Source organism: Lactuca serriola, chromosome 3 (assembly GCF_051521515.1).
Source record: "Lactuca serriola cultivar US96UC23 chromosome 3, Lser_US96UC23_V15, whole genome shotgun sequence".
In the NCBI taxonomy this organism is placed as follows: Eukaryota; Viridiplantae; Streptophyta; class Magnoliopsida; order Asterales; family Asteraceae; genus Lactuca; species Lactuca serriola.
This window is the reverse complement of record NC_136410.1, coordinates 21,826,793-21,840,504: the sequence shown is the minus strand read 5'-3', so window position 1 is coordinate 21,840,504 and position 13,712 is coordinate 21,826,793. Positions and strand designations below refer to the sequence as shown.

Sequence of the window (13,712 nt, the reverse complement as noted above, 5' to 3'; positions counted from 1 at the left end):
TATGGTTAAATGCAATGAAAAACAATGAAATAGTGGTTAAGGATGTACTAATTTTGTTAATTAGGTGCATTTTGTTACATTTTTTTGTAAGTAAAAGCAGTGTTTAGTTTTACAACTTATTTTTTACATCATATTTCAAAGAGAGGTGAAAAAACTCTCATATATTTGAAAGATATTAAGTGGTGTCACATACATGATCCCCAACGGTTATAAGCTTGTGTTTAGGCCTTTTAAATGGATGCATTTCTAAAGTTTTCTCCATATTATGGTATTTTTATGACGTCAAGGACATGGTTTCACAACTGTAACAGAAACTATATAACACTACAAAATTTAATATTATTTGTTTCTTCAAAAGGACATGAATTTTCAATATCGATTTATAAACTGCCTTTTCTTTATGTTATATTTTTATGGTATTTTTACTAAGTTGATGATAAATGGGTAACATAATCCATTCCAATTTTACATTGTGTCTTTAAGGGTGGTTGGAGCATGGAAAGAAGCAAATGTGGAAGCTAGAACTACAATTGCTATATTTAGGTGGGGGGATTGCACTAGCAGTTTAATCATGCTCAATTTATTTCAAGAGTATTATGTTAAACTTTTAGGCCTTACACGTAAAGTGTTCAATAAATATTTTAGTTTGACATAATTAAAAAGCACATGCATAGCATTGTAAGTGCATGTTATATATGAAGCTTTATTTTCTAACACCTTACTTTAATGAAAATGAAAGGAGTTAGCCATGTAATTTTCTTTTCTTTTCTTTCCTTTTGGGTGTGTGGATATGAATGATAGCAGAAAATTGCAGCATACATTACCCGGCCCCTTCAACCAACATAGGTAATATACTTTATTTTCTACATATAAAGGCAATGTAGTTATATCACTTTACCTATAATAACAACATATTTTTATTACTCACACATGTTGGAAATGTATTTGCAATTTCTTACCCTTATGGCCATATTAATTACATAAACTGTGTTCTTACTTATTTTTTGATAACTAAAGACATCTTGAATATAATATTATAGTAAATTTGGGATATAAAATTATTTTGTTAGCAACAAATATATTTTAATCTACTTGATGAAGAAAATTTGATGGATATATATGCATATTCATAAATGGACAAAATTAATTAGCAATAGAACATGTTTATATTGGCGAATATATGTACCAACCAAAGGTAATCACATGTTGATATATACAAGTGAAAACAAATATTTGACTAAATAAGTTTTACCTATCATATTTATGTTTAGTAATAGAATCAACAAGTGATTTTTGTTTGATGTTGTTTTTAAAAACTATATAGTGCAAAAAACCAAATCTAAACAACAAGCACCATAAGCTTATAATAAGGTATGTATTAATTTTAACTAATCATTATAAACTTATAGACAAAATTTTCAACTTTATAATTTAATACTTTTTTATTTTTTATTATAATTTTAAATTATTAATAGTGTTTTTTCTTTTAACCATGGTTTCCACATGTTTTAACCTAATATTAAAAATGTATTCAAGAGGGGTTTGAAGAGTATTTTTTAACAAAAAATAAACTCTCCAACCGTGATTTATAAAGATGAGTTTTAAGAGTATTTTGAGATTGAGTTTTTTGGTATTACATACTAAATTTACTGAATTTTATATAAATGCTTACTATGTCTAACCCCATTAAATATTTAGTAAGTTTCTTAACGTATTATTTTGATATGCAACTTAGGTGAATATTTTTTATAGTACTTGCCGGGGGAGCATGGGTTAACGAGAGAGATTTGATGATGTGTTTGTTAAGTGCATCAAGGTCTCAAACCAAGTCAATAAAACTATATTTCTGTTAAAAAAGAACTTCAAAATGAGATTGAAAAAGAAAATGACATCTTCCAAGTGGTAGTTGAAAATGACAATTTGTCTGACAAGACAAATGAGACGTGCTATGTTTTAGTATACGATCGGAGTGAAACACTATTGGTGCTTAAAATTACCATTTATGTTTGTTTTTTAATATTAAGGTTGGACTCATTTGTGATAAAACATTACGTTACAACTTGAATGTGTTAATCTTGATGTTAACATTACATGATTATCGAAGAACTAATAAATAGTTTTCCTGAATTAGGTGCCAATATACAAACGTCCATTCAATCAACTTATAATCAGATCTTTCAAAACTAACAAATGAAAGAATCCGTGCAAAACAACCTTTTTCAAAGCATGGGATGATTTTCAACACCTCCATATATAGACGATGCAAGCACATGGGTAATCTGTCAAATAGCTATAAATAGATTATTGATGATCAAATTGTTTTCTTGTAGCAAACATGTCACTAGCAACTCAAAAAGCTTCATTGACCAATTCGTGTTAGGTTCTTGCGATTCCTTTTCCCATTAATTTACACCTTAATTTAATCAGGATCAGACAACATCGTGCCTCAATTTCTGACTAAATTAATTAATTTGGCATCAGAATCCTCCATATCTCTGCATATACTCTACAATGTACAAGAATTTTATGAAACAGAGTCGTTTTCCCCTTTTTTGGTCAAAGTTTTTTCGTCCTCCGCCAAATTGACACCAAACCCACAATATAAACCCAAAATCAATTGAAATCTTTGCTGGGTTTTGTTTCTCACTGATCAAACCCTAATGGGTCGGAGGCAGATCGATTCTGAACCAACGCGTTGGGTCTCACTGATCCTCCTCGTGATGGGTCTTTTCTCTTGCTCTCTTGTGTATATGTTCATGTCTTCGATTTTAAGACCCAATGAAGACGCCAAATTTTCATTAATTCCAGAAGTTGAATCTATGGAAGTGGAAGAAAACGATGGTGGCTGTTGCAGAGGAATTGCTAACTTTGAGTTGTGGGGTGCTGCTGTGAAGTGGGGTTCGGATCACAAGTTCAATTCGTCAATTGAGTGCTGTAATGCTTGTAAGGCGATGTGTAATGTCAATGATGGGCCTTGTCTGTGTGATTCTTGGGTGTTCTGCGGCAACCCTGATGCTTGCGGGTCAAAATTCGGCGAGGTAGGTTGCAATTTTGACTTTTCGATCATTGACTTTTGAGAATTGAGATTATTATTCAATTAAACTGTGATTCTGTTAGTGTCTTAAAAAACTAGCAAGTTAGAATTTCTTAACCCCATTTAGGAAAAGGCTGAATTTGGTCTTTGTTTTAGCATTAACGTTTGTGTTGATTCATACTTTAAAGTTCAAGATTTGATCTTTAGGTTTCTATAAATCAAACAATAGTATTGTGAGAATGGACATTGCTTAGTTTGATAGGTATGATAACTCAATCCATTTGAAAATTTTGATCCAAAATAGGAATCTTGCGTATTTGAAATGTTAAAAGGCCTTATCGAATAGAATCCTGTTGGGATTTGGCAAATAACATTTGAAAAAATCTGTTTTATCACTTTTGTGATCTTTGAAACTAATTAATACACTTGGTTTGTACATAATATAGTGTTGGTTGAAGAAACAGAAGGATCCTATGGCTCCTGATAGGCAAGAAGCAGGAGAAAACACCATCTGGACTTCTGGCCTTATTTTTGGAAAAGGCGAGGTAATGTAACACATTGCCACATTGGTAATCTAATCTCTTACTGTAGAATAACTGGCTAATGTATAGATTGTGTTCCCAAAAGGGTAAATCTGTCAATTGCCTAAGCATTGATTTCCATGATCCTTTTGATACAAAATGAGAATGCTGGATTTTTGACTTTTGACTTTTGAGGTCTAATCTATGAGTTTTCAGATCCAAAATTGTTTATAAGATTTCTTGATATCAAAATATATCCTCATATTTCATTTATTATTAAGTTTGATTTGGTTATCAGTTTTTTTTGGCAAAAAGCTGAAGAATTCATATCACTACTAAAGTTGAAAACTGCATTGCTTTACTGGATGCCCTATATATTTTCAAATTTTGATTTGAAATTACACAACCAAAGTTTTATTCCTTGTGAATCTTTTTAGAATCGGCTTCCTATGATTAATGAAATGTGCTGACTTTACTTTTCTTTATTTTCTTCATTGCAGGGCATTGTGAAAATGGAAACAAAATATGGTGCTCTTCGCATAAAAGTAAGTGGAGACTGTAAAAAACCTTTCAAATTTTGCATCTCATGATGCCACTTATTAGCAACATTGACTTTTGAGGTCAAACTCGGTATGTTTGACCTCAAAAGTCAAAATACATCTTTTTTATTTTTTTGCGTGATTCTAAAATGAAATACATGGTTTGATGCAGCTTCTCCCCGAATGTGCTCCACGTTCAGTTATGTACATTCTTGAGTTGCTGACAATGCGTCATTGTGTCGGTTGCCAATTTTATCGAGCTGAAGGTCGTGGCCAATCTTGGAATTCAAAAGGACATCACTTGAAATCGGTAACATTTCTCTATACTTTTCGATTTCAATATATATTTTTTTCTTATTAAGACATTGTATTTTGAAAACTCTACCCAATTATAACACTCTACTTTTTTCTCTTTTCATATTAAGTCAATCCCATAATCTCCCGGGTTATAGGATGACATTGCTATAATTGGCTAGATTTTTCAATACTGTAATAAGAAGAAACATTAGCAGGATGCTATAATAAACAAATAAATCTAATCATCCTCTTTCTCAGGCTTCATTCGGACCTCCATTTGCATTGATTCAAGGATCACTTGAAGCCGAAGGAGTTATTTTCAACAAAATACCAACCGAAGAATGTCCCATTATCCAAAGGGGTTCGGTTGCATGGATCGGTTCGGGTCCCGATTTTTTTATAAGTTTAGCGAATCATGAAGAATGGAAAAAGTCGTACACGGTTTTTGGACAAGTTCTTCCGGAAGATATGGAAATTGCAGAGAAAATTGCGACACTTCCCACAATCCCAGATGTTTGGAACAACATTAACGTATCCGTCTTAGAAAAACCCGTGTCCTTTTCGGTTCGAAAGTTTAACAAGGTTTCGATCAAGGCCTAACAATTTCTATAATTTTGACTTATATTTTATTCCTTTCTTTATTATATATTTGCTTCATTAGTTTACAAGAGTTGAGGTTTTATCTATTTGTTCAACAAAGAGATCGACACACATGTTAACTTTATAATCGTACAAAAAAATGATAATTAGTGAGAGTTCGATAAACATTTTAATTTTCAAAGGTATATCAATAGTTTCCTTTCGACACAAATAACAACTATACTTTGTCGGCAGCTAGAAAAAGTTAGGATTGACTTTGCTACTAACGGAAAGTAGCCCACGTTAAAGCATAAGGGCTACCTTTGCTACTAACAAGATACTTAAAGGGTTACTTTTGTTACCAACAAGATATTTAAAGGGTTACTTTTGTTACCAACAAGATACCTAAAGCACTCGTGTTGAAACCAGCTTATTTAAAACTTCCCATGGAAGCCTCGTGGTTGATTCCTTAGCTATATAAACCACTCTTCACATTACATCTGTATAATTTATAAAGAAGTTAAATACTTTTTTATTTTTCTACTGCTGATTTCACTCGGGGATCAAAAAGATGGGTTTTTGTATCTGCTTCATATACATTCTAGCACATCTCATAAATCTTTTCCTTCCTTTTAGATTCAACGAGAATGAAGTCAATCTCTTTTTTGTATCTATTATTGCTGTCGTGACATTGTTGTTCTTCATAGTATCGCAATTGCTTTCACTACTAACATCTTTAGCAGTAGTAGCAACGATATCAGCTGATGATGTGTCTAGTTTCCAGTTGAAAGTTCTTGGCTGTATCACATCCTATAAATGTTAGTAGGGATTTTGTAACACCCAATTTAATCCAATCATCCGATTTTGTGTTTGTTAGGCGCGTTTAGGTCTATACGGTTGTATTCTTGTATTTGAAGGTGTAGAACTCTAGATATCGGTATTTAAATGTATTTTATATTAAAAACTCTCGGGATGTTATTGTTCCAATTTTGGGATTCTAATTTAACATATCATTACTCATTTGACTAGTGACTAGTTATATAAACACAATATTAATTCTACATTATAGTTTTGATATAGTCACAATGCGACTTGTAAAGAATCAAACAAATAATATTTATGTAAAATGTTAATAACATAATCTTATTAAAGGTAAAAGCTATTCATTCAAATGGTCAATTTTTTTTTATTTTTTTATTTTTTTATTACCATGCTTGATTTATAATAGTAACCACACAATAAGTGGACTGAATTGCATATTTATTCTATAAATATAAAATTTCAATTCGAGTTTCGAGTATATGTTTTAGACCTCCTTGTAATTTTTTTTGACAAAACTGCAAAAATGGTCCCTATAGTATGTATATTTTTGGGGTTTTAGCCCAAACCATAATTTTTTTGGATTGATGGTCCTTTTGAGTTAGTTTGTATGTGGAAAAGGTCCCTCTCCAAATTGAAAAGACTAAAATACGCTTAATATATTTATTTTTCATTTTTCTTTCCTTTTTAACTATTTTATAATTAATAAATAAATACAAAAAATGACTCTCTTTCTCTCCCTCTCTCTCTCTCTCTCTCAGTATTCCAATTTGTCTCTAAGTTCATCCCCTTACCAGATCGAAATCACCATCTCTGTACAGACCAAGCATCAACCTTTAACGAAGCCTCCATCGGTAACAACTAAGTTTCGCTCCTCTACACCATTTCTTCTTCTGTGTAATCTGACACTTTGATCTCCACCATTTGACCAGGGGCATCGGGGACTAGATAACGATGATGAAGAATTAGATGCAAATCAGTGCTCGGTATGGCGGTGCATAGAGTCGAAGATGTAGCCATGTGAAACAATCAATTATCCATCAGTGAGATGCGATTCCATCGAGGATTAATCTGTTAATGGTGTTAGGAAGAAGAATCAATCAAAACATGTTGCAGGTTCTTGGTTTTTGTGTGCTCATCGATGATGGGGGGTTGGGTCATTGCTTCTACTTCCCCGGTGAAGGAAGAATACCATATCGGAATCCACAAAACTCAAACACAATGCATTGAATTTCAAAACCAAACTCACCTCTGTCCCTATTCTCGTTTACAAATCCAGACCTGCGTAAGGGCTTTTGTCCATGTTGTTCATCATCGGTAATACCCACGATTAGGGCTCCATTTTCACTCAAGAACATATTAGAATTTTTATTACCACCAAGTTGTCGCAACTCTAAACCCATTTTCTCAACACCACTAGACCACCACCATCAGAGAAATTAGGGTTCTTAAGAAGAAATTGGTGAAGAACAACATAAATCGAAGCAGATCTCCATATACAATTGAAGTTTTGAGATCTAAGTTAAATACACACATGAAACTGAAAAAACATACACTCAAAGGAGACGAAAATGTTATAAACCCAGTTGAAGAAATATGAACTTGTGTGACTTTTATCTCTGATTTGCAGATCTAGTTTAAGAGTGTGTTGGTAGACGATGAGAATGATGATGTGAAAGGGGTGTTGGTTGTTGATGAACTGTAAGAAATATGAGGTTGCAGGTGGTGTGTCGATGGTGAAAAGATGACGAACCCGTGGGAAGAAGATGATACTCTAGGGGTGAGCATTTGGACCGGTGGACCGGACCGGACCAGACTGTTTTTTTGGACCCCCGGGCCGGTTCTCGGTTCTAGGAATCCATCCCGGTCCGGTCCGGTTTTTACCGGGTTTAGAACCGGTTGGACCCGGTTTAAAAAAATTTGTAAGTTGTGAATTTTTTTAAACAACCATAACACATTCGTTTTAAGTCGGATTGACACACGGTTTTTTCCCAATGTTTAATTTACAGTTTGTAGATGAATTTAGACTATAATTTTGTTGATTTTGGTATTATATTCAATGAGTTACAGTCTTTCAAAATTGAGCTATCAAAGCTGAAAATTTTCAGCTTTTCAGCAACATTTTTAAAACTTTGTAATCTATGAAAATTTTTAAATAACCATAACTCATTCGTTTTAAGTCGGATTGACACGCGGTTTTTTTCAAAGTTTAATTTACAGTTTGTAGATTAATTTAGACTATAATTTTATTGATTTTGGTATTATATTCAATGAGTTACAATCTTCCAAAGTTAAGCTGTCAAAACTAAAAAAATTTAGTTTTTCAGCAAGATTTTTAAAATTTTGTAATCTGTGAAACTTTTTAAACAATCATAACTCGTTCGTTTTAAGTCGGATTGACCTGCGGTTTTTTCCAACATTTAGTTTACAATTTGTAGATGAATTTAGACTATAATTTTGTTGATTTTGGTATTATATTCAGTGAGTTACAATCCTTCAAAGTTAAGCTATCAAAACTGAAATATTTCAACTTTTTAACTATTATTTTAGACTATAATTATGAATTTTATGTATCTTTGAAAGGTAAATCATATGAAAGGGATCATGGTGAACTTGATTTATATGTTAGTTGCTTTTATTTGGAAAATTAATTTTGCAAGTTATAATATTCTAACATCAAGGTAGATTAGTTATGCATGAAACGGAAACATAATCATTTTTACAAGTTATATCGTATCAAACCCAATAACATATTCGTTTTAACGAGTTCTATCAAACCCAAAAACATATTCTAACGACTTGTACTCTATGCACAAAACGGAAACGTAATCATTTTTACAAGTTATATCGTATCAAATCCAATAACATATTCGTTTTAATGAGTTCTATCAAACCCAAAAACATATTTTAATGACTTGTACTCTATGCAATTAAAGTTGTACCGGTCCAAACGGGTCCAAGAACCGGAAAACCCGGACCCGGACCCGGACACGGACACGACTCATCCGGTCCGGTCCACAATATTATCCATAACCGGTCCGGTCCAAGAGCCGGTCCGGTCCGGTTCGGTCCAAATGCTCACCCCTATGATACTCAGGTGGGTTTTTTTGGTGTGTGTGAGAGAGAGAGAGAGAGAGAGAGAGAGAGAGAGAGAGAGAGAGAGAGAGAGAGAGAGAGAGAGAGAGATCCCATATTTTTTATTAGTAAAACTTTAAATTAAATAGAAGAAAACATAAAAAATAGTTGAAGGGTATTTTAGTCTTTTAAATTTACCGGAGGACCAAAATTACAAGCAAACTACTTTAAAAGGACCACAAATCCAAAAAAATTATAGTTTGGACTAAAACCCAAAAAAAATGCATAGCATAGAAATCATTATTTTATTTTTTATTTTTTTTTACATATTCACGATTTTAGATGTTGCAAACGAATCCATCCGTACACGAAAAATAGTAAACCACAGGTACCAAATTTGCAGTTTACGAAATCTAAGCATCACTTTTTCATCCGTATAAATTAATCTGCGTTTCAACTTTCACCGGCAAACGAAAGAAGAAAATGGTCCAGTTTCACGAACACATAATCGCCGATCTCCTTGAAGAACCCACCACCGGCGGCGGCCTAGTCGTTATCTCTTCCGGGCTTGCTCTACACAAACTTATTGCCGGTTTTCTCCACCTGCACGACACTTCCGAAGGCACTCTTCTCATCCTCTCTGCATCCCCTTCCCAGAAGCATTCAATCCTCACCTCCCTAAACCCTAACCCTAACAACGAAATCACCCATTCTCCGTCCGAGATCACTTCTGACCTCCCCTCACATCATCGCCTTTCTCTCTACTCCTCCGGCAACACCTTCTTCATCACTTCTCGTATCCTCATCGTTGACCTCCTCACTCGCCGCCTTCCTACATCTGCCGTGGCTGGGATCATCCTCCTCAATGCACATTCTTTATCAGAAACTTGTACTGAGGCTTTCATTGTCAGAATTCTTAGGTCGTCGAATAAGAATCTTTATGTTCGTGCGTTTTCGGATAAGCCCCACGCTATGGTCTCTGGATTTGCCAAGGCCGAGAGAACACTCAAATGCTTGTTTCTCAGGAAACTCCATCTGTGGCCCAGGTTTCAGGTATGGAAGTAGTTGAGTTTGTGATGTTTGGAATTTCTGATTAGCCATTGTGTTTTCAACTGATAGTCGCTCGTTTTTGTTGTCAAAACCATTTTGTTTTTCCATATTTCAAACTACAAAAATATACTTTTGGAGTTTTGGTTTAAGCTTTCAATATACAAAAAAAAACATTTGTCCCAATTGTCATTAGTTCAATTGTAATCTCTGATGTACTCTCTCAGGTATATGTATCAGAAGAACTAGAGAGGGATCCACCAGAAGTAGTGGACATCAGGGTCCCCATGTCTGCTTACATGGTGGGTATTCAGAAAGCTGTGATTGAGGTCATGGATGCTTGTTTGAAGGAGATGAGGAAGACTAACAAGGTTGACGTGGAGGATTTGACTGTGGAGAATGGCTTGTTCAAGTCATTTGATGAGATTGTAAGGCGGCAACTAGATCCAATCTGGCATACATTGGGGAAGAAGACTAAGCAGCTTGTCTCAGATTTGAAAACCTTGCGGAAGTTGCTTGATTATCTTGTTAGGTATTACTCAAAACATATACATGTTTGGCTTTTATTGGTTTCAATGTGTACTGTAGCATCTGTCTTATGAATAATAGAGACTGATAATCAGTAAGTTCTCAGTGCATTTAGCCATTTACAATGATAAGTTATGTTGTTAAAATCTGACTTTCTGATGTTTCTATTTTGATTCAGGTATGATGCAGTGACTTATTTAAAGTATTTAGATTCATTGAGAGCATCAGAGAGTTTTCGTTCTGTATGGATCTTTGCAGAATCCAGTTATAAGATCTTTGAATATGCGAAAAGACGGGTTTATCACTTTAGTAGGTCAAAGGGTGAAGATTTGACCACCTCAGCCAAGAATGTGAAGTCCAAAAAGAGGAAGTTGGATGATAGCAGCAATGATAAAGAAGGTGACAATCTTGCATGTGAACTTTCCAATCACTTTCCGATGTTTCCTGTAACTTGAAATGTTTATGTGTGATAATGTTTTCTAATTTGAAGCCTTACCACTCCAGAATTGGCCACAATTCTGTTAATTCTTTTTAAACATTCATGTCACTTACTACTTTGTAGCCTATATGACCAATTTCTTTGTGTGAATTTATAGATTCTCCGGTGACAAATGGCAATAGTAGTGTAGTTTTGGAGGAAGTCTTGGAGGAGGCACCAAAGTGGAAGGTGTTGCGTGTGAGTGAGTGAGTTCAACTTTTTGTTGTGAATAATATTTTGCAGACATCAATTTAAACTTGTGCAATAAATATATATAATTCAAGTTTTGAGGTCTCTACATGTGGATTTATTAGTTATTAGTTATTACTAAGAACAATTTCCCCTTGAACTTGTACTTTTTTTCTCCCATTGTGATAGTTCTAATTGCTTAATCTCATTTTCACCTTTTTTCTTGCAGGAGATTCTTGAAGAAATAGAAGCCGAAAGGGAAAAGCAAGCCACATCAAATGATGAATGTGTTGTTGAAATTAATCAAGATAATAATGGCATGGTTTTGGTTGCATGTAAAGACGAACACTCGTGTGTGCAACTTGAGGAGTGTATCACAAGCAACCCTAATAAGGTTTTCCTCTTTTCACCATCTTTCTCTGTTAAGTCGTTCTTTCTGTATTAAATTAAAAAGAAACACTCAAACATAGCTTACCGGATCAAGAAAACAACACCAAAGTGTCCTCATCATTGAATTAAGTGTTTTTAATATTTAATTTGAGATTAAGCAACTCTTCTCACTTGTTTCTTATAAAGGTCATGCGTGGAGAGTGGGAGAAGTATTTGGTTAGTAAAGTACAATTGCAAGCCTTACCAAAGCGCAATAAGAAGAAACCCCAAAACCCTAAAGGTTTTGGAGTACTTGATGGAGCAGTTCCTTTGACACCCACAAAGGGAGTAGAAAGCAGTAGCATAGCAACACAAGAACAAAATGCCCTTTTAGCAGCAGCAACTGAAATAAGTAAAAGAGTCCAAAAAGTTATTGACGTAGTAGATGATCCTCAAAGTAATGTGGTCCATAAAGGGCGAGGCAAAGGGAACTCAAAAGGCAAGAAAAAACAGCCCTCAAAAAATGTTCCCTTAAAGAAAGATGATAAAAGTAAACTTGAGACATCATCAGTTAAAGAATGTGAGCCCTCAATCCCAGTTTTGAAGAAGCATGTTGAAGGGGTTGATGTTGAGAAACCAGACAATCTAAAAAAGATTCCTTCTGTTCACTTTTATGCGTATGAAAGTGGTCAGCAAGTTCTTGACATTTTGAAGCCTTCTGCTATTGTTGTTTATCATCCTGACATTGCTTTTGTGCGAGAAATTGAAATATATAAAGCCGAAAATCCATTAAAGAAGGTGAAAGTTTATTTTTTATTTTATGAAGATTCTACAGAAGTGCAGAAGTTTGAGGCCAGTATACGCCGTGAAAATGGAGCATTTGAATCCCTGATTAGACAGAAATCCATGATGATGTTGCCAGTTGATCAGGTTCAATCTTTCATAATTTTTGATCTTTGTTCTCATACTTATGTTAGGGGTTAAATGCAAGAAACAGCAACATAATGTACCCAAATATAGTAATGTCATCCAAAATTCCAAATACAAAACAATTTTCAATATTGTAAGTTACAATGCTATTTATTGATAGGCAATAAAAAAAGTTTGCTGACTTGTGAAATGTATGATCAGGTGCCTCATGGACTTGGTCAGAATACCACCACGGAGACAGAATCTCCATCAAAACAAAATATGGTAACTAGGAAGGCAGGTGGACAGAAGGAAGCTGTGAAAGAGATGCAAGTATGCAATCTTGTTACACCATTTTTAAGTTTGGAAAAGTGAAATGTTGGTTATGGCCTTACATTGTCATTGTCCATTACAGGTGATAGTGGATATGAGGGAGTTCATGAGCAGCCTTCCAAATGTACTTCATCAGAAAGGCATGCATATAATACCAGTGACTCTAGAAGTTGGAGATTACATTTTATCACCATTGATTTGTGTCGAGAGAAAAAGCATTCAAGATCTTTTCGGTAGTTTTGCATCGGGTCGCCTTTACCACCAAGTTGAAATGATGGTCCGTTATTACCAAATCCCCGTTCTTTTAATCGAGTTTTCACAAGACAAAAGCTTCTCATTTCAGGTAAATTCACTTATGAAAAGTATACATGTTTTTTTTAATAATAATAATAAAATGATAAAAATGTTGGTTGCAGTCAACAAGTGAGATTACGGATGATGTGACACCTCATAATATAATATCAAAGCTATCTTTACTTGTTCTACATTTTCCTCGTTTGCGGATTGTGTGGTCTCGTAGCTTGCATGCAACTGCAGAAATTTTTGCTTCTCTTAAGGCAAATCAAGATGAACCCGATGAAGCCAAGGCAACTAGAGTCGGTGTACCTTCAGAAGAAGGTGTTGTGGAAGATGACATTCGGTATGCGCTTATTTTTCACACAGTACACAGTACGCAGTAATAATGCTAGTTTTGGGTTGCAGGGCTGAGAATTACAATACATCCGCGGTTGAGTTTCTAAGGCGGCTACCAGGGGTGACGGATGCTAACTACAGGACAATAATGGACGGGTGCAGCAGCTTGGCGGATCTGGCTCTCCTTCCAATGGAGAGACTTGCTGAATTAATGGGAGGCCAGAAATCTGCCAAGATTCTTAGGGACTTCCTTGATGCCAAGTATCCCACCTTGTTATAATAATTTGTAATATAATGTCATCTCTATACACCACTGCATTTGTTGTACTCTCTACAATTAAAGGAATTTCATTTGTCATTTA

The 13,712-nt window shown here is 34.5% G+C and overlaps 2 protein-coding genes across 2 annotated transcripts; both read left to right on the top strand.

Annotated features, from left to right (window-relative positions):
- Positions 1–2,319: 2,319 nt before the first annotated feature.
- Positions 2,320–5,059, top strand: LOC145091648 (peptidyl-prolyl cis-trans isomerase). The gene is made up of 5 exons (XM_079029415.1): positions 2,320–3,038; positions 3,481–3,579; positions 4,056–4,100; positions 4,267–4,404; positions 4,650–5,059. The coding sequence occupies exons 1-5, from the start codon at positions 2,661–2,663 to the stop codon at positions 4,989–4,991; spliced, it is 1,002 nt and encodes a 333-aa protein (XP_078885541.1). The 5' UTR covers positions 2,320–2,660; the 3' UTR covers positions 4,992–5,059.
- A 4,256-nt stretch (positions 5,060–9,315) lies between these two features.
- Positions 9,316–13,712, top strand: UVH1 (Restriction endonuclease, type II-like superfamily protein). Its single transcript, XM_079029412.1, has 10 exons — positions 9,316–9,917; positions 10,139–10,443; positions 10,618–10,838; positions 11,036–11,115; positions 11,336–11,500; positions 11,683–12,405; positions 12,607–12,717; positions 12,800–13,060; positions 13,134–13,357; positions 13,420–13,712. The coding sequence occupies exons 1-10, from the start codon at positions 9,348–9,350 to the stop codon at positions 13,628–13,630; spliced, it is 2,871 nt and encodes a 956-aa protein (XP_078885538.1). The 5' UTR covers positions 9,316–9,347; the 3' UTR covers positions 13,631–13,712.

Bases quoted from the DNA above. Each gene is read 5' to 3' on its own strand.
- LOC145091648 (XM_079029415.1), top strand. From the start codon at position 2,661: ATGGGTCGGAGGCAGATCGATTCTGAACCAACGCGTTGGGTCTCACTG. The intron at 3,039-3,480 runs GTAGGTTGCAAT...TACATAATATAG, and splicing joins GCGGGTCAAAATTCGGCGAG to TGTTGGTTGAAGAAACAGAA. The intron at 4,101-4,266 runs GTAAGTGGAGAC...GGTTTGATGCAG, and splicing joins ATGGTGCTCTTCGCATAAAA to CTTCTCCCCGAATGTGCTCC.
- UVH1 (XM_079029412.1), top strand. From the start codon at position 9,348: ATGGTCCAGTTTCACGAACACATAATCGCCGATCTCCTTGAAGAACCC. The intron at 9,918-10,138 runs GTATGGAAGTAG...GTACTCTCTCAG, and splicing joins ATCTGTGGCCCAGGTTTCAG to GTATATGTATCAGAAGAACT. The intron at 10,839-11,035 runs GTGACAATCTTG...GTGAATTTATAG, and splicing joins TAGCAGCAATGATAAAGAAG to ATTCTCCGGTGACAAATGGC.